The sequence below is a fragment of the Heterodontus francisci genome, chromosome 4 (assembly GCF_036365525.1).
Source record: "Heterodontus francisci isolate sHetFra1 chromosome 4, sHetFra1.hap1, whole genome shotgun sequence".
NCBI lineage: Eukaryota > Metazoa > Chordata > Chondrichthyes > Heterodontiformes > Heterodontidae > Heterodontus > Heterodontus francisci.
The window spans coordinates 37,768,086-37,793,641 of record NC_090374.1 but is presented as its reverse complement, the minus strand read 5'-3'; the positions used below and the strand labels follow the sequence as shown (position 1 = coordinate 37,793,641).

At 45.9% G+C, this 25,556-nt stretch overlaps 1 protein-coding gene across 3 annotated transcripts in view; it reads right to left on the bottom strand.

Annotated features, from left to right (window-relative positions):
- LOC137368963 (protein WWC2-like) overlaps nt 1–25,556 on the bottom strand; it is a 271,726-nt gene that overhangs the window by 76,968 nt on the left and 169,202 nt on the right. For all 3 annotated transcript variants that reach the window (XM_068029350.1, XM_068029351.1, XM_068029352.1), the window contains 4 exons: nt 15,103–15,179; nt 13,973–14,052; nt 1,310–1,439; nt 92–238 (listed from right to left, as the gene is read on the bottom strand). In XM_068029350.1, the coding sequence (XP_067885451.1) occupies nt 92–238; nt 1,310–1,439; nt 13,973–14,052; nt 15,103–15,179 (434 nt within the window). The remainder of the gene's footprint in view (nt 1–91; nt 239–1,309; nt 1,440–13,972; nt 14,053–15,102; nt 15,180–25,556) is intronic.

Genomic DNA, 25,556 nt, shown 5'->3' with positions numbered 1-25,556 from the left:
CTGTTGCTTTTTGAAAGTGCCCTTGCTTCTGAGTAGAGCACTCAAGAAAAAAGAAAATGCTGTGAAATTCACTGAAGAAATAAATACTCACATCACCAGTGATATCTGTTTGGGAGCCAGCGTCTAGGCACTGCCTAGTGATGGAGAGCCGGGAATTGTGTGGATTGGAGTGAAAATCTGACTCGAAGGTTCCCACTCTCTGGTTGGAATGGAATCGATCCTTCAGTTTGGCAAGACTCTGGGAAGGAAACAATTAAAGAAGGAAAATATGTTACTGAGGCCATTCACAAAAGCAATGTTTGATGAAGAATCTCAGCAGGGCAATAGAAAAGAGATGAGGGTAGATGAGGCTGGAGACCCAATTCTGTCAAGTCTCTGCTCCCAGTGGATTTCTTGCGTATTACTGAGCCTCCGTCTACAGTAGGCACAGGTCCAGCATGAGTATTTTAATGAGGATATAGGAGTCTTTCCCCTTTCCTGCTTCACTTTCCTCATCCCATCACTGTTGGGCACCCCAGAAGAACACAGGCGGCACAGTGGCGCAGTGGTTAGCACTGCAGCCTCACAGCTCCAGAATTGGGTTCAATTCTGGGTCCTGCCTGTGTGGAGTTTGCAAGTTCTCCCTGTGTCTACGTGGGTTTCCTCCGGGTGCTCCGGTTTCCTCCCACATGCCAAAGACTTGCAGGTTGATAGGTTAATTGACCATTATAAATTGCCCCTAGTATAGGTAGGTGGTAGGGAAATATAGGGACAGGTGGGGATGTGGTAGGGATATGGGATTAGTGTAGGATTAGTACAAGTGGGTGGTTGATGGTCGGCACAGACTCGGTGGGCCGAAGGGCCTGTTTCAGTGCTGTATCTCTCTCTCTCTCTCTAACAGCATCTGAGAAAAGCTGATATAAGTGCCTTGGAAGTTCTCCCATAGCCCAAAGGGTCTCGGGGCAACCTCGGGATTCAGAGGAATTTTTAGGATTTTCCCCTTTCCCCCTCCCCTGGATGACCATTACATGACTGGCTTTCTCTCTACCAACACCAAAAGGCTCAAGGCTCCAAAGCCCTGCAACATATACTATTTTATATATGGAAACATTTTGTAGTGGAGAAAGTGAGTTTGACATTGTTTCTGCTCTCAAGGATGATCTTGGAGCAGTAGATGACTTTTGGCCAGGGAGAAGGAGCAATAGATAACTGTCAATGTATATTATGTGATATCAATATGCTTATGTAAAAATGACAGTCAGTTTCTTGTAAGTGTGGACACTGGGCATAAATTTCAATTCCAAAGTCTATTTAAAACCCTCTCCGGTACCTGCATCAGATCTTGTTTCTCTTTTTCCCCTGTACTAATGGCCTTCTTGATGGTTTTCAGCTCACTTAAGATGGCTTTGGCCTCTTTCAGTTCATAACTGCTCTGTCCTCCAGACATCTTCCGATCAATTCTACAATAGGATGAAGAAAGAAACTGATTGAAGTTCAGAAAAGTAGATGAACTAGGTGAGAGTAAGTGTAAAGATTAAAGGTTTAATCACCTTTGTGCACTAGTTTAAGCACAGTGATTAACACATTCATATTACACTCCTGTCTACACTAATTTAGCGCAGCCATTAAACCATTAATTTTAAACAAGAAGGAATTTATGGATAAATTAAATCAATTGCTATGCTCCAGTAGGAACTACCCTGAAAAGGAGCACAGAATAGCAAATAGAGACTATGGGAGGGATTTTATTCTGACAACGGGTGTCCCAGCTGTGGGTCCAAAGGTGGGAGGGAGAACCCGCTTTGGCTTTCTGTCAGACCCCTGGTAGAATTTCATGGTGGGCATGCAATTAACTGCCTGCCATCAGGGACGTTGTCCCTTTAAGGGATGAGGTCCCGCCTCCAGAGCTTGCGGCCAATTGGACAGCTGGCAGCTCTGCAGTACTGGCAGTGCCACTGGGTGCAGTGGGCACAGGCGGTACTGCAGGAGGCCCTGCTGTCCCAAAGAGAGAATACCCCAGGAGAGGTGAGTGGAGCCGGGGTCGCTGGGGCCAGTCAGGCAAGTCCTGGCAATGGCATGGGGCGGGGGGGCCTTCCCAGGGTGGGGGGCAGCAATCGCCACTGGGGTGGGCCCTCTGGAGCCCTGGAAGGCTCCCAAAGGAGGGACCCCTCCCCGACCCCACCAGGAGGCCACTTGGCACCCCACCAGGAGGCCTTCTGCAAAATTGAGATAGAGGTGGGGAGGCCCTTAAGTGGCCATTAATTAGAGAGCCTCAATTGGCCTGGGGTGGGAAGGCTGTCCTCAGCATTCCCCGCCCTGGACAAAATGGTAGGGGACCCAGCAACATCGGGAACGGTGCCCCCTGCCATTTTGTTTGCCCCCTTGCCTCCATGCCCGCCTCCAAGGGCAGAACAAAATTCAGCCCTATTTTGCTGTAGCCTATTTCCAACCCAGACTTAATTCAAGCAAGGCTCCCCACTGAGCCTGTGGGATCAGTGAATCTATCTTCTAGTGCAAGTGTCTGACATGGCACAGAGTGAAAATTAAATCCTCATAAATGTCACAAAAAAGTTTTTGATTAAGGGGACATTGTGAATGAATTAAGTGTAAAAATGCATTTATACATTTTTTACTGCAGGTAAAACTTTTATTTTTATTGACAATTTTCAAAATTTGCCAAACCCACATTAACTGAGAAATGACAATTTCAATACAAGAGAAACCTTCACCAAGAATCATTCAGGATTAATTTGCCTTAGAGATTTTAATCTGAGAACGCTTGTTGCTTTTTGAAGCAACTGTTAAATGTTTTGCTGAGATTTTGAGAACACCACTGATTTGGAGGGAGATGAACACTTTCTTCAGACCGGTGTGATTAGAAAATGAAGTTCAAGCATGCCAGATATAAAAAAAAGGTGATGATCCCAAGCAGAGGAAGTACTTGGATTAAAGCCTCCCTGCGCATGGCTTGGTTGCTAGCACTATTATGTGTGAGTCTGAAGCTTTTGGGTTCAAATCTCCCTCTAGAGCGGGGATTTTGTTCAGCTCCCAACATTGGGGGGGTGCCAGAAGATCGCAGTGACAGTGGCCCGCCACAGAGCCTGAAGGTGGGGTTGCTGTGCCTGATTGGTGATGGGACCCAACTTTAAATATTTAAATAAAGGAAATGAATAAATTTAAATACCATTCCCTGCAACCTTACCCGCTGTCCGGGATCTTTCATGCGACGGTCGGCATTCATACGCCTTCACTTTCCCGTCCAGGGAAAGCTAGAGCCACCGAGGTGGGGAAGGGGGGGAATTTAGGATTTTTAGTGAAGTGGGGGCAGATGGGGTCAACTCTGCATTTCTAGTGTCGGGGGTGGGGGAGGAAGGGTGACTTATTCTCTTTGTGTAGTTGTTGGGGGAGAGGTCAAATCTTCAATGTAAGTGTTTTGGCGGTTGGCGGGGGGGGTGCGGAATGGGGTAGCCATTTATTTTCATTGTATTGGGGGGGGCTATGGGTCAAAAATTTATTTACAGTGTAGTAGGACATGGGGGGGGGTGCGCGCAGGGTACGGGATTCAATTGTGCAGGTCTGGCTGCCCTTTAAAAATGGTGCCAGGGCCTGCGCAGAGGCAGCTGATACTGTTCACGGTGTTGGAGAGGCCGCCCCGCCACATGATTGGGGGGTGGCGCGGACAGTCCTGTGTATTTAAATGAGCTGCCGTGCGCTAGATCGAGGCAGTGCGGTGGCGTGCTGGCCCATGCGTGCGGGCCGCCACTTTTCTCGCCCGCCACTGCTCCCAGCAGCGGGAAATAAAATTCAGCCCTCGAACCTTACCGAACACATTAGTGCAATTTTAGCTTCCGCAGTATTTTACTTCTGTATTAAAAAAAAGCCATTGGTAGGAATAAATGAAATGTTCGTGCTGTGCTGAGTATTCTTTGATTGCTGTAATGGTCTAATTAAGGGGCCTATTTAAAGTACAGACCCTTTCCGAGGTAGCAAAATGTATGTTGCAGTATTTGCTGTGGATAGCCCTGCCATTTCATTAACACTTGCTTTCTGTAACTTTGCAGAAAAATCAAACAAATGCTCGAGAAACCTACAACATTCTCATTTCTTATTAGCTCAAGCATTTACATTCACTGGGCTTTAGGAGCATAGGAGCATGAGTAAGCTATTCATCCCCTCGTGCCTGTTTAATTAGATTAGATCATGGCTGATCTGTTTCAATTAGATCATGGCTGATTTGTTTCTTAGCTCCGTTTACCCACCTAGGTTCCATATCCCTTAATACCCTTGCCTAATCAAAAGCTATCAATCTCAGTCTGAAGTTTTTAAATTGACCCTCAGCCTCAACAGCTTTTTGGGGAGAGAGAATTTCAGATTTCCACTACTTTGCACGATGAAGTGCTTCCTGACATCATCCCCGAAAGGCTTCGTTCTAATATTAAGGTTCTGTCCTCTTGTCGTAGACTCCCCAACACATGAAATCACAGAATTGTTACAGTGCAGAAGGCGGCCATTCGGCCCATTGTGTCTGCACCGGCTCTCTGAAAGAGCAATTCCCACAGTTCCATTCCCCTGCCTTCTCCCCATAACCCTGCACATTCTTCCTTTTCATATAACTGTCTAATTCTCTTTTGAATGCTTCAATTGAACCTGCCTCCATCACGTTCTCAGGCAGCACATTTCAGACCTTGACCACTCTCTGCGTGAAAAAGTTTTTCCTCATGTCACTTTTGCTTATCTTGAAATAGTTTCTCTCTGTCTACCCTATCAAATCCTTTAATCATCTTTAAACGCCTCAATTATATTACCCCTTAATCTTCTATACTCAAGCAACTTTTCCTTAGGATTTAACCCTTTTAGCCCTGGTATCAATTTGATGAATCTGCACTGCAACCTTTCCAAGGCCAATATATCCTTCCTCGTGTGGAGTTCTAACATGGCCCATCAATCCTACCTCATAACAGTCACTGCACTTCAAAGTAATTCAAAAGTGAGTGAAGTACTCGGAGATATCTCTCAGGGACATAATAAGGCATGAGATAAATGCAAGTCTTTCTCTCCTTGCTGCTGAAGTAGCATCCAGAACAATTCCGCTTCAGGCTCCTAAACTCGAGTCAGAGTTACTCCACTGGTTTGTAATTCTATATTAAGTAAGTTGGGCAGGTTCCTTTTTCAGGTTTGTTTTGCAGCCTATTCAAACTTCAGTACAGTTTTAGGGGGAGGCGGTGGCGTAATGGTATTGTCACCAGACTAATAACCCAGAGACCCAGGGTATTTCTCTGGGGACATGGGTTCAAATCCCACCACAGCAAAAGGTGGAATTTGAATTTAATTAATAAATCTGGAATTAAAAGCTAGTCTAATGATGGCCATGAAACCATTGTCAATTGTTGTAAAAACCCATCTGGTTCACTAATGTCCTCTAGGGAAGGAAATCTGCTGTCTTTACCTGGTCTGGCCTAAATGTGACTCCAGACCCACAGCAATGTGGTTAACTCTTACCTGCCCTCTGAAATGGCCTCGCAAGCCACTCAGTTGTATCTAAACATTACGAAGTCAATAAAAAGGAACGAAACCGGACAGACCACCCGGCATCGACCTAGGCACCGGAAACAACAATGGCAAACCCAGCCCTGTCGACCCTGCAAAGTCCCCCTTAATAACATCTGGGGGCGTGTGCCAAAGTTGGGAGAGCTGTCCCACAGACTAGTCAAGCAACAGCCTGACATAGTCATGCCCACGGAATCATACATTACAGACGCTGCCATCACCATCCCCGGGTATGTCCTGTCCCACCGGCAGGACAGACCCACCAGAGGAGGTGGCACAGTGGTATACAGTAGGGAGGGAGTTGCCCTGGGAGTCCTCAGCATCGACTCTGGACCCCATGAAGTCTCACGGCATCAGATCAAACATGGTCAAGGAAACCTCCTGCTGATTACCACCTACCGCCCTCCCTCAGCTGATGAGTCAGTACTCCTCCATGTTGAACAGCACTTGGAGGAAGCACTGAGGGTGGCGAGGGCACAAAATGTACTCTGGGTGGGGGACTTCAATGTCCATCACCAAGAGTGGCTCGGTAGCACCACTAATGAACGAGCTGGCCGAGTCCTAAAGGACATAGCTGCTAGACTAGGTATGCGGCAGGTGGTGAGGGAACCAACACGAGGGAAAAACATACTTGACCTCGTCCTCACCAATCTGCCTGCTGCAGATGCATCTGTCCATGACAGTATTGGTAGGAGTGACCACCGCACAGTCCTTGTGGAGACTAAGTCCCACCTTCACATTGAGGATACCCTCCATCGTGTTGTGTGGCACTATCATCGTGCTAAACCGGATAGATTTCGAACAGATCTAGCAATGCAAAACTGGGCATCCATAAGGCACTGTGGACCATCAGCAGCAGCAGAATTGTACTCAACCACAATCTGTAACCTCATGGCCCAGCATATCCCCCACTCTACTGTTACCATCAAGCCAGTAGACCAACCCTTGTTCAATGAAGAGTGCAGGCGGTCATGCCAGGAGCAGCACCAGGCATACCTCAAAATGAGGTGTCAACCTGGTGAAGCCACAACACAGGACAATCTGTGCTAAGCAATCCCATAACCAACGGATCAGATCTAAGCTCTGCAGTCCTGCCACATCCAGCCATGAATGGTGATGGACAATTAAACAACTAACTGGAGGAGGTGGCTCCACAAATATCCCCATCCTAAATGATGGGGGAGCCCAGCACATCAGTGCGAAAGATAGGGCTGAAGCATTTGCAACAATCTTCAGCCAGAAGTGCCGAGTTGATGATCCATCTTGGCCTCCTCCTGAAGTCCCCAACATCACAGATGCCAGACTTCAGCCAATTCGAATCACTCTGCATGATATCAAGAAACGACTGAAGGCACTGGATACTGCAAAGGCTATGGGCCCTGGCAACATTCCGGCAATAGTATTGAAGACCTGTGCTCCAGAACTTGCTGCACCCCTAGCCGAGCTGTTCCAGTACAGCTACAACACTGGCATCTACCCTGCAATGTGGAAAATTGCCAGGTATGTCCTGTACACAAAAAGGAAGACAGGTCCAACCCGGCCAGTTACCGCCCTATCAGCCTACTCTCAATCACTAGGAAAGTGATGGAAGGTATCATCAACAGTGCCATCAAGCGGCACTTGCTTAGCAATAACCTGCTTAGTGATGCGCAGTTTGGCTTCCGCCAGGGCCACTCAGCTCCTGACTTCATTCCAGCCTTGATTCAAACATGGACAAAAGAGCTGAACTCAAGAGGTGAGGTGAGAGTGACTGCCCTTGACATCAAGGCAGCATTTGACTGAGGATGGCATCAAGGAGCCCTAGCAAAACTGAGGTCAATGGGAATCAGGGGAAAACCCTCCGCTGGCTGGAGTCATACCTTGCGCAAAGGAAGATGGCTGTGGTAGTTGTAGGTCAATCATCTGTGCTCCAGGACATCACTGCAGGAGTTCCTCAGGGTAGTGTCCTAGGCCCAACCATCTTCAGCTGCTTCATCAATGACCTTCCTTCAATCATAAGGTCAGAAGTGGGGATGTTCGCTGATGATCACACAATGTTCAGCACCATTCGTGACTCCTCAGATACTGAAGCAGGAACGCAGCAAGACCTGGACATTATCCAGGCTTGGGCTGATAAGTGGCAAGTAACATTCGCGCCACACAAGTGCCAGGCAATGACCATCTCCAACAAGAGAGAATCTAACCATCTCCCCTTGATATTCAATGGTATTACCATCGCTGAATCCTCCACTATCAACATCCTAGGGGCTACCATTGACCAGAAACTGAACTGGAGTAGCCATATAAATACCGTGGCTACAAGAGCAGGACAGAGGCCTCCTGACTCCCCAAAGCCTGTCCACCATCTACAAGGCACAAGTCAGGAATTGTGATGGAATACTCTCCACTTGCCTGGATGGGTGCAGCTCCAACAACACTCAAGAAGCTCGACACCATCCAGGACAAAGCAGCCCGCTTGATTGACACCCCTTCTACAAATATTCAGTCCTTCCACCACCGACGCACAGTGGCAGCAGTGTGTACCATATACAAGATGCACTGCAGTAATGCACCAAGGCTCCTTAGACAGCACCTTCCAAACCCGTGACCTCGACCAACTAGAAGGACAAGGGCAGCAAATGCATGGGAACACCACCACCTGCAAGTTCCCCTCCAAGTCACACACCATCCTGACTTGGAACTATATCGCTGTTCCTTCACTGTCACTGGGTCAAAATCCTGGAACTCCCTTCCTAACAGCACTGTGGGTGTACCTACCCCACATGGACTGCAGCGGTTCAAGAAGGCAGCTCACCACCACCTTCTCAAGGGCAATTAGGGATGGGCAATAAATGGCCAGCGACGCCCACATCCCATGAATGAATAAAATAAAAGTAAAAACACTGTTACAACAATGTGTTTTGTTAAATGATCACTTTCTTTGGTCCACTGGCTGGAGATCTGAATTTGTATTTTTTTAAAAAGACAAGCTGCAAGCAAAGTCATCCTTTCAGTTTAAGATGATCACCTAATTTGCAACACTGTTTCCTGCACTGCAAAAAACTCACAGCAGTGTGAAAAGATTATTGCAGCTATTGTTAAGGGTAAAAAAGACACCAATCAGAATTTTTAAAAATTCTTTCTTAGGATGTGAGAGTTGCTGGCTAGGACAGCATTTGTTGCCCATCCCCAACTGCCCTCGAGAAGGTGGCGACGATCTGCCTTCTTGAACTGCTGCAGTCCTGGGATGTAGGCGCACCCACAGTGCTGTGAGGAAGGGAGTTCCCAGTTTTTGACCCAGTGACAGTGAAGGAACAGCAATATAGTTCCAAGTCAGGATGGTGTGCAGCTTGGAGGGACACTCGCAGGTGGTGGTGCTCCCATGATCTGCTGCCCTTGTCCTGCCACTGTGCGTTGGTGGTGAGAGACTGAATGTTGAAGGTGGTGGATGGGGTGCCAATCAAGAGGGCTGCTTTGTCCTGGATGGTGCTGAGCTTCTTGAGCATTGTTAGAGTTGCATTCATCCAGACAAGTGGAGAGTACATACTTGGACCAAGGCTGTAATGAGGTCAGGAGCCGAGTGGCCCTGGCAGAACACAAACTGAGCATCAGTGAGCAGGTTATTGCTGTGTAAGTGCTGCTTGATAACAGTGTCGACGACGTCTTCCATCACTTTGCTGATGATCGAGAGTAGACTAATAGGGTTGTAATTGGCCAGGTTGGATTTGTTCTGCTTTTTTTATGGGCAGGATATACTTGGGCAAATCTTTGCTTTGTCGGGTAGACGCCAGTGCTGTACTGGAACAGCTTGGCTAGGGGCGCTGCTGGTTCTACAGCACAAGTCTTCAGTACTACTACTGGGATGTTGTCAGGGCTCACAGCCTTTGTTGCATCCACTACCTTAGCTGTTTCTTGATATCACGTGGAATGAATCGGATTGGCTGAAGACTCGCATCTGTGGTGCTAGGGACATCAAGAGGAGGCTGAGATGGATCATTCACTCTGCACTTCTGGCTGAAGGTAGTTGCAATGGCTTTAGCCTTGTCTTTGGCACTGATGTGCTGGGCTCTCCCATCACGGAGGATGGGGTGATTGTGGAGCCTACTCCTCCAGTTAGTTGTTTAATTGTCCACTACAATTTTCAACTGGATGTGGGAGGATTACAGAGCTTAGATCTGACCCGTTGGTTGTGCGATTCCTTAGCTCTGTGTATCGAATGCTGCTTCTGTTGTTTAACATGCAGGTAGTCCTGTGTTGCAGCTTCACCAGGTTGGCATCTTATTTTTTGGTATGTCTGGTGCTGCTCCTAGTATACTTTCTTGCACTCATTAAACCAGGGTTGATCCCTGGCTTGATGGTAATGGTAGAGTGGGGGATGTGCTGGGCTATGACGTTACAGATTGTGGTTGCATACTATTCTGCTACTGCTGATGGTCCACAGTGCCTCATGGATGCCCAGCTTTGAGTTGCCAGATCTGTTCTGAATCTATCCCAATTAGCACAGTGGTAGTGCCACACAACATGATGGACAGTATCCTCAATGTGAAGTCGGGACTTCACCTCCACAAGGATTGTGCGGTGGTCACTCCAACCAATACTATCATGGACAGATGCATCTGCAACAGGTAGATTGTGAGGATGAGGTCAAGCAGGTTTTTTCCTTTTGTTGGTAATCTCATCACCTGTCACAGGCCCAGTCTGGAAGATATGTCCATCAGCACTCAGCCGGCTCGGTCAGTTGTGCTGCTACTGAGCCACTCTTGGTGATGGTCCATGAAGTTCCCCACCCAGAGTACATTCTGTGCCCTTGTTACCCTCAGTGCTTCTTCCAAGTGTTGTTCAACATAGAGGAGTACTGATTCATCAGCTGAGAGAGCGCAGTAAGTGACAATCAGCAGGAGATTTCCTTTCCCATGTTTGACCAGATGCCATGAGACTTCATGGGGTCTGGAGTCATCGTTGAGGACCCTAGGGAAACTCCCTCCCAACTATATATCACTGCGTTGGTGGGTCTGTCCTACGATTGGGACAGGACATACCCAGGGATGGTAATGGAAGAATCTGGGACATTGGCTGTAAGGTATGATTTGATGAGTATGATTATGTCAGGCTGTTGCTTGATTAGACTGTGGGACAGCTCTCCCAACACTGGCACAGGTCCGCACATGTTAGTAAGGAGGACTCTGCAGGGTCGACTGGGCAGGGTGAGGTGATGATTGAGGCGATAGAGGGATTGGATTTTGAGGGATTAGGGGAGGGTAAGGCTTCCTCGAGGGGCCTGCAGGGAGTACTTATGCTCCCCTGGCCCATAAGCACTTACCTTTGGGAATCGGCAGCTCCTGCCTCCGTTTCACTGCCAAATTTCCTGGCCCCTGGAAAACCTGCACAGCAGCAGTTAAGATTGAATTGAGCTCCCAAATGCAACGTGGGAGCTTGATTTAATAATGCTGATAAGGTGAGGCGCCTGGATGACCCAATAGTCAACGTTGTAATAATGGTGGCAGAAGCAGTTGAGGTCTTGTTGCGCACACTCCACTTTTTAACTCTCCCCACACCCCTCTCCCACCTGCCACGGGAGGATTAATATCGAGGCCATTATTTAAGTGAGCGAGTGGTAAATCTATGGAACAACTCCCACAGAGATGGTGGGAGCAGATAGTATTCATAGACTCGAATGCAGATTAGGTAGATTTCTTTCAGAAAAATAATAGTTTGGGATACAGTACATGAGTAATTTGAGAGATGGCTTATGGTAAATGAAGAATGTTTAGAAGGAACAGGTGACTTTGGATTGATGGCACCCAACGTTCTTCACCATTGGGTGGGTTTCATTACCGCATGTCTGGGTTTGTTGTAGACGAACTGACAAGAGATGGATTGCCATGATTAGTCAATAACTCCATTATTGTTGTACCATATGACTACCAGGATGGTGGAAGGTGAAGTAGAGAGACTTTTAATCCTTTCTCTGTCCAGCAATTCTTACGTTCCTAACAGATGTAAAACTTCCCACCAGAAGAGTGTACTGTCTGAGCATTCTTAGAGAAGAAAAGCTCAAGCCCCATTGGTTTGTTAAAATTAAAAATACAGTCGTGACATTTTTTTATACTTTCACATAATGTGGGTGTCACTGGCTAGACCAGCATTTATTGCCCATCCCTAATTGCCCTTGAGAAGGTGGTGGTGAGTCACCTTCTTGAACTACTGATGGCCATGTGGTGTAGGTAGACCCACAGTGCTGTTAGGAAAGGAGTTCCAGGATTTTGACCCAGTGACAGTGAAGGAACGGTGATGTTGTTCCAAGTCAGGATGATGTGTGACTTGGAGGGCAACTCGGAGTGGCGTTCCCACTCGTCTGCTGCCCTTGTCTTTTTAGTTGGTAGAAGTCGCGGGTTTGGAAGGTGCTGTCAAAGGATCCTTAGTGAGTTGACATTCAGAGCAGGAAGACAGTGGACGTTAATGTGAAAATTCTTTGTGATTGTACAAATTGTTTTGTTATGCAATAACTTTCAGCATTAGGTGTATTGCAAAAACCAAAACCAGACCTGCCAAATGGCTCAAACAGCTGCCCATTGTTTCCCTGTGGTATTTTGTTGACAATTACCCAAACATATTTTGGATTCCAATCAAAATTGCCAGTGAGCAAACATTTCTAACAATACTGCATTGTTGAGGAGATATAATAAAAGCAACCTGCCTGACTAAACTTTAACCAGTTCATACATAATATTGTCAGTTCTATTACTGTATTTCAGTTTTAATGCCAAATTTCTCTTTCATCCCAACTTGACCCAGCAATAAAGCAAAGCAAAAGTTATTTACTATATAGCATTCAGTCACGTCAGTGGGATTGCAAATAGGAATTTGAATCTCGACCAATACCAGAATTTGGGTGCACTCGTCTGGCTGGGTTGGACGTGTAGGAGGAATGTAGGGTGGGAGAGACAAACTGGCAGGATAACAGTGCCAACCTACATTAGTGCACTTAAGATCAGTTAGTCAGACACACACACTGACACTGACAGTCATACAAGGAAGTCTGGAGATAGAGGTGTAACCAAAAAATAAGGCAGAGAACAGGGAGATTTTTAAAACATGTCCAAAGGGCAAAATCAAACACTGGTTGGCTTTCATTTCACAAGAGCTGGGGAAGTAGGTCAACCAAGGCCCCACCTGCCTGTTCTGGTAGTTCAGATGGATGTTAAAGGTCATGCAGCAGTACCTGAAAAAAAGAGGGGAATTCTCCTGGTGTTAGGGCCAGCACTTTTCCCTCAACCAGTACCCTCAAAAAGAAATAACCTGGCCATTCATCTCATTGCTACTTGTGGGATCTTGTATGCAAAATGGCCATCATATTCACTTACATAACAACACTAGTGACTCCTCTACAAAGTAATGTATTGTATCTGAAGTGCTTTGGGATGTTTTGAAGAGATGTTATAAGGTCCACCATAAATCGAAATCTTTTTCAACACCCAGGCAATCGCCCTGACCTCACCACCCCCGGCCCCAAATGGACTGCACAATAGTAAAGCCTAAACGCAATTTCTTTTGAATGTTATAATATCGATCAAAGGCAAAACTTAGCTATTTTAACTAGGCAGGGTTAAGCCATTCCCTCACCAGCACTCCAATGAAACAATGATGCACAGGCGCACCAGGAGCCTCTGGGATATGTGCTTATGGGATGCATAAACAGTAGGAACGTCACTGTCAGACGATCGGTTGAGCACACCTTAATTCTATGTTTGTTTCAGTGTACAAAGCTCAACATTTTAACTCTTTAAACTAAAAGTGGCAACCTAAGCTCACAGCTAACCTCAGTTGGCTGACTGAGGTAATGACAATCACCGCACTTCAATCTAATTCCAGTACAAATTTGCAGTTTATGAAGTGCTTTGAGATGCTATAAGTTGTTAGTCTCTTTTTATCATCACATAGACATCATTTAGGCTTTCTAGGGGCCAAATGTGATGCTTGTTTACCATGAAATGTGATGTAGAATCTGATTTCACATTGGTCTAGGAAAGATAGCTGTCTTTTTATAAATGGAAACAACATAAACCAAGCAGAAAATTTGAAAAGTTAGTTTCTGGTATGCTGGCCTTAAAAAAAATACAGGAACTTTCTTTTATTTTTACTACTCCATTTTAAAGTACTTTTTCCTAATGTTTAGATCACTCCATGTTTAGATTCCACTATTCTTCAGATGAGAGTGGGCAAGCAACCTCCTCCTAAGCTGCAAATGATACTTCTTCATAAGGGACTACCCTGTGTGCTTAGCCTCCCTGTGATTGGAAACTCATCATCTGGGTAATTTTGGGTGCAAACCAATTATACAGTCCTGCTGCACAGACTACTTAGTGCATCAGCTTCAAGTTTTTTTGTGTGTTTGTATTTACCTACATTGAGGCCCAGTTTTAAGATACTTATAAATATTGCTTTCAGTCTGACATGAGAAACTTACTCCTGTAGGGTTTCAAACCCTTGCTCTTTGTACAACAGTTCTTGTTTCATCTGGGAAAGCTCTCTCTTCAGCTTGTTTACCTGTGGAGGAACAGATAGAAAAAAACAAATCTTTTAGTTAGAAAAAAAATAGGGTCTCCCAGACAATCTGTGCGTCCTTCCTGGAGCCCGTAAACATGATCCCTATTTCATGACTACCTCAACAGTACTGCAAACAAGAGCAGCATTCCTTCACAGACAGTGAAAGGGACGACGACGCAACTCAAGATATCCTTTCTCCTAAATATCCTGACGGTTGCACATAATGAAATACTTTCTCCCCACCAGCATGCACAACTCTGCCAACAAACTCAGTGCATCAATATAGCATCTATACATACATTGAAACAAAATATACTCCGGGTAAATTATTTGACTCCTAGCAGGAAGCCATGCTTACAGGGAGCATTGTTTGGAGAATCAGGGCTATAGTGCTGTGACTCTATTTTTGATCTCTGCTGCATTCAATTGTGGCCACCCTTTGGAAACGCAGGATTGCTGAATTTACCCTTATAACTTGACCCGATATTTAAGTTCATTTTTTCTTTTAAAGAGATGTTAGCCCATTTGTTTTAAATGAGTTAACACCTCCACTAATTCAGAGCGAGGAATCCAAAGTCAAGCCTGTTTTTACAATATCATTCCCAGTCATTTCCAAGTCTGTATAGATGGTTCAGTTCAAATTACAGCATGATTACATCGTACAAATGCACATGTCTCATTCTAGGTGATTGAAGCAGCTGACTAGTACCCTGGTTTAATCACATCTCTGTCTGTGTTAATGCAAATCTACTCAAAACAGTACAAAGCCCCTGCCAGGTAGATGCCACATGTGGAACTCATCCATAACATTTTCTCCTGGGAGTATTTAAACCTTTTGGGGAACAGGTGAAAAGTGTTTGGAGATTCAATGGAATATCTCAGGTTACTGAAAGTCAAGACGCCAAAGCTAAATGTTTAAACATTTTTGGACCTTAGCCTATAAATTGTCAACCAAAATAAGTAAAATAACAAGGTTTGAAATGGCCGCCTTACAACTTCTCAGTGAAACCTCTGTTCAAATCAAATTTCTTCAGCATCTGCTATTCTTACCCGAACCCTTGTGGTTGATATTTCTGCCTTGAGGATATCAGGGTCGTACTTTGTGCTCGATGAAGATCCTGAGAATACTGCAAAATAAATGATGAAATTAAGTTTTTTATGGAATTTGTAACTTTACTCACAAGTTCAATGAAGCTGCAGCCCTCTTGATTTTACAAACATGCAACATAAATAAATAGTAAGAACATTGTCACATAGAAAATGGGCAATATGTGCCACTAAGTGGTAGTCCAAAGAAGGCGCCAACCTGCCAATCAAAGACCAGCTGCCACTGCTGGTGGTCAAATGTGTGGCAGCCATTAGCATCATCGTAAACAAGAGCATTCCAGGGCAGCAGACTGCTCTAATTTTAATCCAGAAAACTTCTATTACTGATGAGCATCACTAACACTGCTGGTATGTGGATGGGCTGCCTTGGCTTGCTGGCTCACACGAGTTGTTGTTATGGGCAAGTAAAATAAGAAAATCAAGAAGACAAACTAAGTTTTCCTGGGTGATCACAACCTCAGATGATTTGGCAACCCAGGTTAATAAAACCTACCTAATATTTGCATAATTCCAGTGAAAACTGCACTTTCCAGAATGCTGACTTTAATACTGACATTTCCTCTTCTCCTGGAGTGGGGAAAAACAAACTCTGCTTGTGATACTGGGCCTCATTCTATTAAAATGGAAGGGTATGAAATGGTGGGTATCATGCCCATAATTACCTGATGTGTCCCTGACAGGTGGCACTCTGTGCTGGCAGCACATGTTTGGAAAACTGTCCCTTTCTACTATAGAGGATCATGAATGGCAGAACTGGATTTAAGCCCACATCTCCGATTTGTTTTTTTATGAAGAGGTAGCATTTCCACAGTGGTTCTCGCAATCTCCCACCGTAACTTTGACGGAGACCCTGTTTCTCTGTCAAAGTAACAGTGGAATATTGGGAAAACCTCCATGGAAATTCTATTCCCAAATCGCATCAATCGAATCTGGCACGAGGTAACATAGAAAAAGAGGCAAATTATAACATCCATAATACCTACTTTACTGACTTTGGGCTGAACTTTGTGCCAATGGGCTCCTGGTGCTGGGCTGAGGAGGCGGGGAAACCTCGCCTTGGCCATTTGGAGCCCCCCACCCCCCCCCCCCACCCCTGGCACAAGTGTACAGCGCCAGGCCAATTAACAGACCAGCGCCAGGATCCTTTAAAGAAAGGGATCCTGCCTCCAAGAGCTGCCGGCCAATCTCATGGCTGGGAACGGTGGCTACTGCCGGTACTGCAAGAGGCCTTGGACTCAGGCCCAGCGCTGGAGCCCGAACCCAAGGTGAGTGAGTGAGTGAGGCAGGGTCACCAGGGCCAGACCGTCAGGCTCCAGCAGGAGGGTGGGCGGTGGGGGGGGAGGGTAAGGGTGGGTGTTTAGTGCAGTGGGGGGACTGTTAACATGTGTGGTATTTTTCTAGGCAGGAGCCCTCCATGGGCCACTGATGGCTCATGAAGGAAGATCGCCACACCTCCTCCCCAAACATGCAGGGAGGTCACCTCAATTTACTGGGCGACCTCTCATTGGTGTGGAGGCCAGCCACCACACCACCTCACCCCCCCACCATCCCCCCATCCCCGCCCCCACTACCACTCCCACCAGCAGGAAGGGGTCCTTAAGTGGCTGGTAATAGGCCACTCAAGGGCCTCAATTGGCCACTGGGCATGAAGGCCATCATCGGCCTCTCCTGCCTCCGACAAAATGCGATAGGCTCTCTGCTCCACGCCTCCCGTCGCAACTCTATGGTCCCCCCACCCACCCCCCACCACCGCCTCTGAACCCGTCCTAGGGGTCACATTAAATTCAGCTCTTTGTTTATATTCCATAACCTCAAGCATTCGGTAAGATGGAGATTACTCCTGAAAATCAATCTCCTATGCTGGACTTCAAAGATCAGTAACTGTAAATGACATGCTGTAGTTTTTTTTTATTTGGTCATGGGATGTGGACATCGCTGGCTAGGACAGCATTTATTGCTCATCCCTAATTGCCCTTGAGAAGGTGGTGTTGAGCTGCCTTCTTGAACCACTGCAGTCCGTGTGGGGTAAGTACACCCACAGTGTTATTAGGAAGGGAGTTCCAGGATTTTGACCCAGCGACAGTGAAGGAACGGCGATATAGTTCCAAGTCAGAATGGTGTGTGACTTGGAGGGGAACCTGCAGGTAGTGGTGTTCCCATGCATCTGCTGCCATTGGCCTTCTAGGTGGTAGAGGTCATGGGTTTGGAATGTGCTGTCTAAGAAGCCTTGGTGCGTTGTTGCAGTGCATCTTGTATATGGTTCACACTGCTGCCACTGTGCATTGGTGTTGGAGGGAGTGAATGTTTGTGGATGGGGTGCCAATCAAGCGGGCTGCTTTTTCCTGGATGGTGTTGAGCTTCTTGAGTGTTGTTGGTCACACGCCTGACTTGTGCCTTGTAGATGGTGGGCAGGCTTTGGGGAGTCAGGAGATGAGTTACTCCCCACAGGATTTCTAGCCTCTGACCTGCTCTTGTAGCCACAGTATTTATCAAGTCCAGTTTCTGGTCAATGGTAACTCCCAAGATGTTGATAATGTGAAGTAATTGTTGATTTCAGAGACACCAGGATAGATTTTAAACTTAGCTAACTGGGTGGTAATCATCCATTCTTTATACAACCCACCCGAATTTCATTCATTTGATACTATGGTAATATCCCTGAAAGCATGCTCTGAATATTGTACTGACGCCAGTACTATTAGTATAAATGCAGATATACACAGATGTACTGCATCATAGTTTGTATGTGTATATTACTAGGGTGGTGTGGAAGAGAGGGTGCTTGTTGGGAGCACATCCACAAGGCATGTACATCAATCAAATCAACCTAAGGAGTCTAAAGTCACTTTGCAGGGTAATTACAACAACAGCAAAAGGCTCTTTAGTTTATCAAGCCCATGGTAATACAAGTGTGCAACTCAGCTTTAAGAAGTTATTAACAAGATATCCACCCATGGCAACAGCAGTAACAACAATGCTGATGGATGAGTCATCATAACGTGTATAGTTCTATCTCCAAATACAAGAAAAATTGGGGAAGGGGAGGAAAGTAGGGATGGGGACCAAATTGAAGATGTCATGGTCAAATCAGAATTTTTCCTCATTCCTTGCTCTCATGCATTATCCAATGTTCTACCTAAGGGGCACAAATGGGACTGTCACAAAGTACAGAGTGCATGGACTTTCCAGTGTGATTTTTTTTTTTAATAGCACTTCTTCCTTTCTCCTTTCTCACCAATAGGTCTCCTCTCCTGACATCATGGACTCCTTGGTTAAGTACAGTTCAACTGGCACTGGCCTTCCATTGGTATTTCTTCCAACTGGCCATAATTCATGAGCCTTGACCATGACTGTTGACAAGCTATTTGAAAACAGAGGGCACACAGCTGTGCCAGTCCTGCCCTCACCCAATGACCACACATGTGTAGCCCCCTCCATAGACATCACTGGAAAGCAATCAGAAGTAGGACTCGCCTATTTCCAACCTATACCGAGAGGACTGAGGATAATTGTAGCACTCCTACTGTCTGTGATCAGCACAGACCAGAAATCGAGCTGTGACCTTCTTGGTCAGCACTCACTCAGTGGATAAACCCAAATGAGCCTTTGAGGGGCTGGGAGGGGGGTTCAGGGGGTGGGGGCAGGGGAGTGAGGCATGGGGAGAGATCCTCAGATGTATCATGAGTGCGTGCATAGGCCTGAGCAGACAGCTGCTTTAAGGATCATCCGTAATTCCACAAGAGATGCTAATAGATTTCTAGATCATTTATAATGAATGGATTTGTGGCAAAGAGGAACAGCAGTAGAGATGCCCTTAGGAAGGGCAGCCCCAACCCAGGGGATGCAAATGATCCTTTGTTTTGGGAAGATTTAAATTTAGGGGCATTTGAATTTTCCCGCCTGGTGTCCCTAGTTTTCTGAGTTGGAAAACCTGTCAAATAATCTGGGGTAACATGCAAACACAGTAAATAATTACACGTAAGGCAGGCATCACTTCCTTTGGCAGTTAAGTTGAGGAATGTAGATTAACTGGAAATATCAGGATCGCACACTCATGTTATTCTACTCAGTTCTGTACAGCTGTGAATGTTTCAGATCTAAAAGGACTAGTTATATGAATGGCCTACATTACAACATACAGTTTATGGAGTACAAACACTTGGCTGTCTTGCTCTACTTTGCTCTTCTTCATCATTTGTCCCTTCTTTGTAACTCAAAAGCAATTTTACTATGGAATAAGTGCAGTGAATGAAGGGCTCACTTGTAACTTTCTTTTCCTCAATTTCTTTCTAGCCTCTCCAATGTTCATTCCTCCTATCCTGAAAGTGCAGCCATGTACTGACATACAGTTTCTTGGGCACAAGTTGCGTCACCCAAAGCGTAGGATATTCATCCAATGCTTGTACCTGTGCATTTCCCGCTTCGGGATAGCAATCGGAAGCATAAAACCTGACTGATTTTGCACCTCCTTACTGTAACAGCACTGAGGTCAATTGTACTGGGAAGGCATCTGCACACTGCTCAGTATATTATCTGACAGTACAGCATGACCATCAATTCATCACGTGAAGAATAGTAAGTTTGAACACATGACGTACCAATGTCTAGTACAATGTGTCATATCACTAACCAGTGTTTCAGCACACTGAGTATAGTAATCAGTATGCAATAGTGACATCAATTTCATCCTGTCGTTAAATTCATGACATATCTATAATGTGTAGAGTCACATACACAGTAATAAGCCATTACTAATACAAATTATGGTCTCATGCTTCCAGTGGGGATCACTGGTCAAATGAGGAGCAGGTCAAAGTATCACCGCTAGTGTTATTGCCCTTTCTCCTTCCCATACTATCTTTAAGTGTTGTTCCCCACGCCGGAACATTAAAGCACAGCATTTATCTAGTACATAGCAAGTTATGTTGGTTGGATTCAAAGGCCAGGATTTTCCACTAGCATAATCCGAGTGAGATGACCATGATAAGATCTTCTTTTCCTATTTGAAGCAAGTCTCTGAAAGAGGCTCCAGCAATTTAGTTCAAACATGGACAGAAGAATTGACATCTCGAAGCAAGGTGAGATTGACTCCCTTGACATCAAAACAGCATGTGTCTGGCTGAATGTGACACCAAGGAGCCTTAGTAAAACTGAAGTCAATGGGGATAAGGGGAAAACTCTCCAGTGGCTGGAGTCATACCTGGTAGAAAGAAAAATAGTTGTGGTTGACGGAGACCAATCATCTCAGCCACGGAACATCACTACAGGACTTCCTCAGGGCAGTGTCTCAGGCCAAACTATCATCAATGACCTCTCTCCATCATAAGGTCGGAGGTGGAGCTGTTCGTTGATGATTGTACAGTCTTCCCCTCCATTAGCAATTCCTCAGGTCATGAAGCAGAACATGCTTACATGCATCAGGACGTGGAAAACATCCTGGCTTGGGCTAATAAACGACACGTGACACTAGGGCCATGCAAGTGTCAAGCAATGACTACCTCCAACAGGAGAGAGCCGAAAATAAAAGCAAAATACTGCAGATGCTGGAAATCTGAAACAAAAACAAGAAATGCTGGAAATACTCAGCAGGTCTGGCAGCATCTGTGCAGAGAGAAGCAGAGTTAACATTTCAGATCAGGGACCCTTCATCAGAGCTGGCAGATATTAGAAATGTAAAAGGTTTTAAGCAAGTAAAGCGGGGGTGGGGCATGAGATAACAAAAGAAGTGTTGATAGGACAAGGTCACAGAGAATAACTGACCAGAATGTCATGCAGCAAAGGAAAACAGTATGTTAATGATGTGTTGAAAGACAAAGCATTAGTACAGAGAGGGTGTTAATGGACAGAAAACTGAGCAGCCTGACCCCAAGCACGACATGAAAAAAACAGTGGGTAGGCACAGTAGAAGCAAACTAAACAAACTAAACTAAAATAAACACATAAAAAAGAAAAAATAACTAAAAATAAAAATAAAAAGGGGGGCCCGTCATGCTCTGAAATTACTGAACTCAATATTCAGTCTGGCATAATCGGTAAATGAGATGCTGTTCCTCGAGCTTACTACGTTGATGTCCACTGCAACAATCCCAGGACTGAGATGTGAGCATGAGAGCGGGGGGGCGGATGTTGAAATGGCCAGCAAGTGGAAGCTCGGGGTCATGCTTTCGGACTGAGCGGAGGTGTTCCGCAAAGCGGTCACCCAGTCTGCGTTTGGTCTCTCCAATGTAGAGGACACCACATTGTGAGCAATGAATATAGTATACTAAATTGAAAGAAGTACAAGTAAATCGCTGCTTCACCTGAAAGGTGTGTTTGGGGCCTTGGATAGTGAGGAGAGAGGAGATAAATGGGCAGGTATTACACCTCCTGCAATTGCAGGAGAAGGTGCCATGGGAAGGGGACGAGGTGGTAGAGGTAATGGAGCAGTGGACCAGGGTGTCACAGAGGGAATGATCCCTTCGGAATGCTGACAGGGGAAGGGAGGGGAAGATGTGTTTGGTTGTGGCATCACGCTGGAGGTGGCGGAAATGGCGGAGGATGATTCTTTGGATGTGGAGGCTAGTGGGGTGGAAAGTGAGGACAAGGGGAACCCTGTCGCGGTTCTGGGAGGGAGGGGAAGGGGTGAGGGCAGAGCTGCGGGAAATGGGCCAGATACGGTTGAGGACCCTGCTGGCCACAGTAGGGGGGGTGGGGGGGGAGGTGATGCGGAGGGGGGGAATCCTCGGTTGTGGAAAAAGGAAGACATATCAGAAGCACCATCATGGAAGGTAGCATCATCAGAGCAGATGCGTCGGAGACGGAGAAACTGGGAGAATGGAATGGAGTCCTTACAGGAAGCAGGGTGTAAAGAAGTGTAGTCAAGGTAGCTGTGGGAGTCGGTGGGCTTATAATGAATATCAGTAGACAGCCTATCCCCAGACATGGAGACAGAGAAGTCGAGGAAGGGAAGGGAAGTGTCAGAGATGGACCATGTAAAGGTGAGAGAAGGGTGGAATTTAGAAGCAAAGTTGATAAAGTTTTCTAGTTCTGGGCAGGAGCAGGGAATGACACCGATAGAGTCATCAATGTACCAGAAAAAGAGTTGGGGGAGGGGGCCTGAGTAGGACTGGAACAAGGAATGTTCGACATATCCCACAAAAAGACAGGCATAACTCGGACCCATGCGGGTACCCATAGCAACAACTTTTACTTGAAGGAAGTGAGTGGAGTTGAAGGAGAAGTTGTTCAATGTGAGAACAAGTTCAGCCAGGCGCAGGAGGGTGGTGGTGGATGGGGACTAGTTGGGCCTCTGTTAAAGGAAGAAGCCAAGAGCCCTCAAACCGTCCTGCTGGAGGGATGGAGGTGTAGAGAGATTGGACGTCCATACTGAAGAGGAGGCGGTTAGGGCCAGGAAACTGGAAATTGTCAAAATGACGTAGGGTGTCAGAGGAGTCACGGATGTAGGTGGGAAGAGACTGGACCAGCGGAGAAAAGATAGAGTCAAGATAGGAAGAAATAAGTTCAGTGGGGCAAGAACAGGCTGAAACAATGGGTCTGCTGGGACAGTCCTGTTTGTGGATTTTGGGAAGGAGATAGAAGCAGGCTCACCGGGGCTGTGGGCTATGAGGTTGGAAGCTGTAGAGTGAAGATCTCCAGAGGAGATCAGGTCAGTGACAGTCCTGTGGACAGTAGCCTGATGTTCAGTGGTGGGGCCATGGTCCAGGGGGAAGTAGGAAGAAGTGTCTGAGAGTTGGCGGTGAGCCTCTGCAAGATAGAGGTCAGTAAGCCAGACAACAACAGCACCACCCTTGTCTGCAGGTTTGATGACAATGTTGGGGTTAGACCTGAGAGTATGGAGTGCGGCAAGTTCAGAGGTTCAGAGAGAGCCTAACCAGCTCCTCTCAACATTCAATGGCATTCCCTATTGTTTTCGGACTGAGCTTAAAAGCAATAGAACACAATTACCTGTTACAAATAATGTATTTGGTGCCTTTCATCAGAACCAAGCTATCAATGCCAACTTTAAAAATGGATTCCCATTTTTGTTCCTGAAGTGTGTGATGTATTCTTACTTCAAGGAGGAAAGGCATTCTGCATCTACTGTCAGTGCATTGGGAGCAGGACTAAGTACAGTTTCATTAAGAATCACTAGGCAGCATACAATTCTATTACTAGCAGATTATTGTGCCTTTTTTTCCTCTGTGAATAATGGATCACTTTAAGGAATGTAACTCAGACACTTTATTATTAACTAGAGACTCATAAAGCACATTTACATAGGGCATTGAGAAAATAGAAACTGATGGGATTTGAATTAACTAAGCCTTTACTCAGTAATTTTCGACAAACAATGGATTACAACACATTCTTGCCTTACGACCAGGTGAGAAAGGGGTCTAGGGGTTCACTTTCAGCCTTCACCTGGACTTACTGTTACAGGGTTTAATTTTAAACACACTGTGTTTTTAGCTCCCCCTTGGTGAATCCTTGTTCACCGCTTTCTAATTAGAAGGCAAAGAAACCAGCACAAACAGGCTTTCTTAGGTTTAAAGAAGGAAGGTTGGAATTTATTAAACGTAAACTTAAACTGTAATTCGGTTGATGCCTAAGGATACATGACGTGCTCACGTTAGCATGCATATGCGATACACTTATGCAAATGGAAACAGAAAAGAGCAGAAGAAAAATAAAGTGGAAAGGTTTGAGGCAATATCTAAAAGGTGGTTGTTACAGTTCTTCAAGTTCAATGTAGAGTCCTTCATTGTAGGTAGATCTTGCTTTCCATTGGGGCCCAGTATTCTTCTTACACCTTGTTCACTGTAGGAGACTTTTCTCTCTTGAGGTTCATGTGTTTTCAGTGGATTCAGAGGCTTGTGAGAAAGAGATGGGAGCAGACAGGAGACTGTTTGTACAAATTCAAAAAACTCAGGTTGCCCAGCAGATTAGTCATGTGACTTGCTGGTTTTACCATGTCCGTTTGTGTATTTGGCCATGTTAGCAGTCAACCTTGAATGCGGGCTCCCCCACCTTCAACAGCTGGTGATCAAAAGTCCATTGTGGGTTGAATGTGTCAGGGAATGGCTGCTTTGTCCTTTCAAACACTGTTAATATGCAAATGTATTTTCCAGCCACGGCTAATCTTTTTAACAAGTCCTTTCTTCACTCCAGTAACAGTTTAAAATCAATGTTCATGACAAAATTAATGTGCCTCATTCTTGGCAGGTAGTGGTCTAGCATGACACTTGGTTATCTTTGTACTTCACCTTCAGTAGTTGCTCATTCAGTCTGAATACAGAATATCCCCTATGGACAGTGCAAGGCACCACTGCATCTCCACCAAATGAAAGAAGTGAACTATTCCAATGCAATATGAGAGATTGACACAATCAAATTGTGTGTTTTTTTCCCATCAGTTTCTTCCCTCCTCTCTTTAAAGTGTTTTTACTCCATGCTGTGGTACAGTCCCAAGGGCTTCAATCACCCTTTGGTACTTCCCTCTTTCAGCTATTAATCATCCATACCAATGGGACCACCATAGACCCTATCTCAGTGAAGACTGGCATCAAACAAGGCTGTGCCATTGCACCAACCCTCTTCCCCATCTTCTTCACTGCAATTTTGCATCTCACCTCCAGCAAGCTCCTCACAGGAGTGGAGAGTCTTCACATTTCTTGGCAGGATCGGCAGTCTAATGTCAGCATCCTCTCTCAAGCCAACATTCCCAGCATCGAGGTGCTAATCACCCAAAACCAGAATCGCAGGGTGGGCCACATTACTTGCATATCTGACACCAGGATCCAAAGCAACTGCTCTACTCTGAGCTTCACCGCAGCAAAAGACTCCCAGGAGGACAGAGGAAACACTTTAGGGACATTCTTAAAGCATCTCTGAATAAATCCGAAATAACCACTGATGCATGGGTGTCCCTGACCCTCAACCATTTAAAGTAGAGGAGATGCATTCGGGAAGGTACAGAGTACCTCATGAGATTTTGATGGGAGCACCAGGAAGCCAAGTCCAGGCAGCGGAAGGAGTGCACAGACCCCCCCAAGTAACTTGCCTATCCAACTCTTCAAATACCACCCTACCCCACATGTGGTAGAGTCTGCAGTTCGCGCATTGGACTTGTTAACCATGTTAGAACTCACTGGAGTGGAAGCAAGTCATCATCAGTCCCGAGGGACTACTTATGAAGATTAGTCATCTCCGAGTGAGAGTCAGGAAGCAAATTCATTGCAGTGGACATCGCAGTTGAGCCTAAACCTGTACTCACCAACATGCATGCGTGCATCTCCGGCCATCGTCCCCCTCCTTAATCCAGTGGAACTGAAGCTGACTGCAGTAGCCTTACCACTGCTCTGGCTGAAAGCAGCTAACTCAGCATAGACTAGGGATCTAATCTGGGGCCTTCCTGCGCT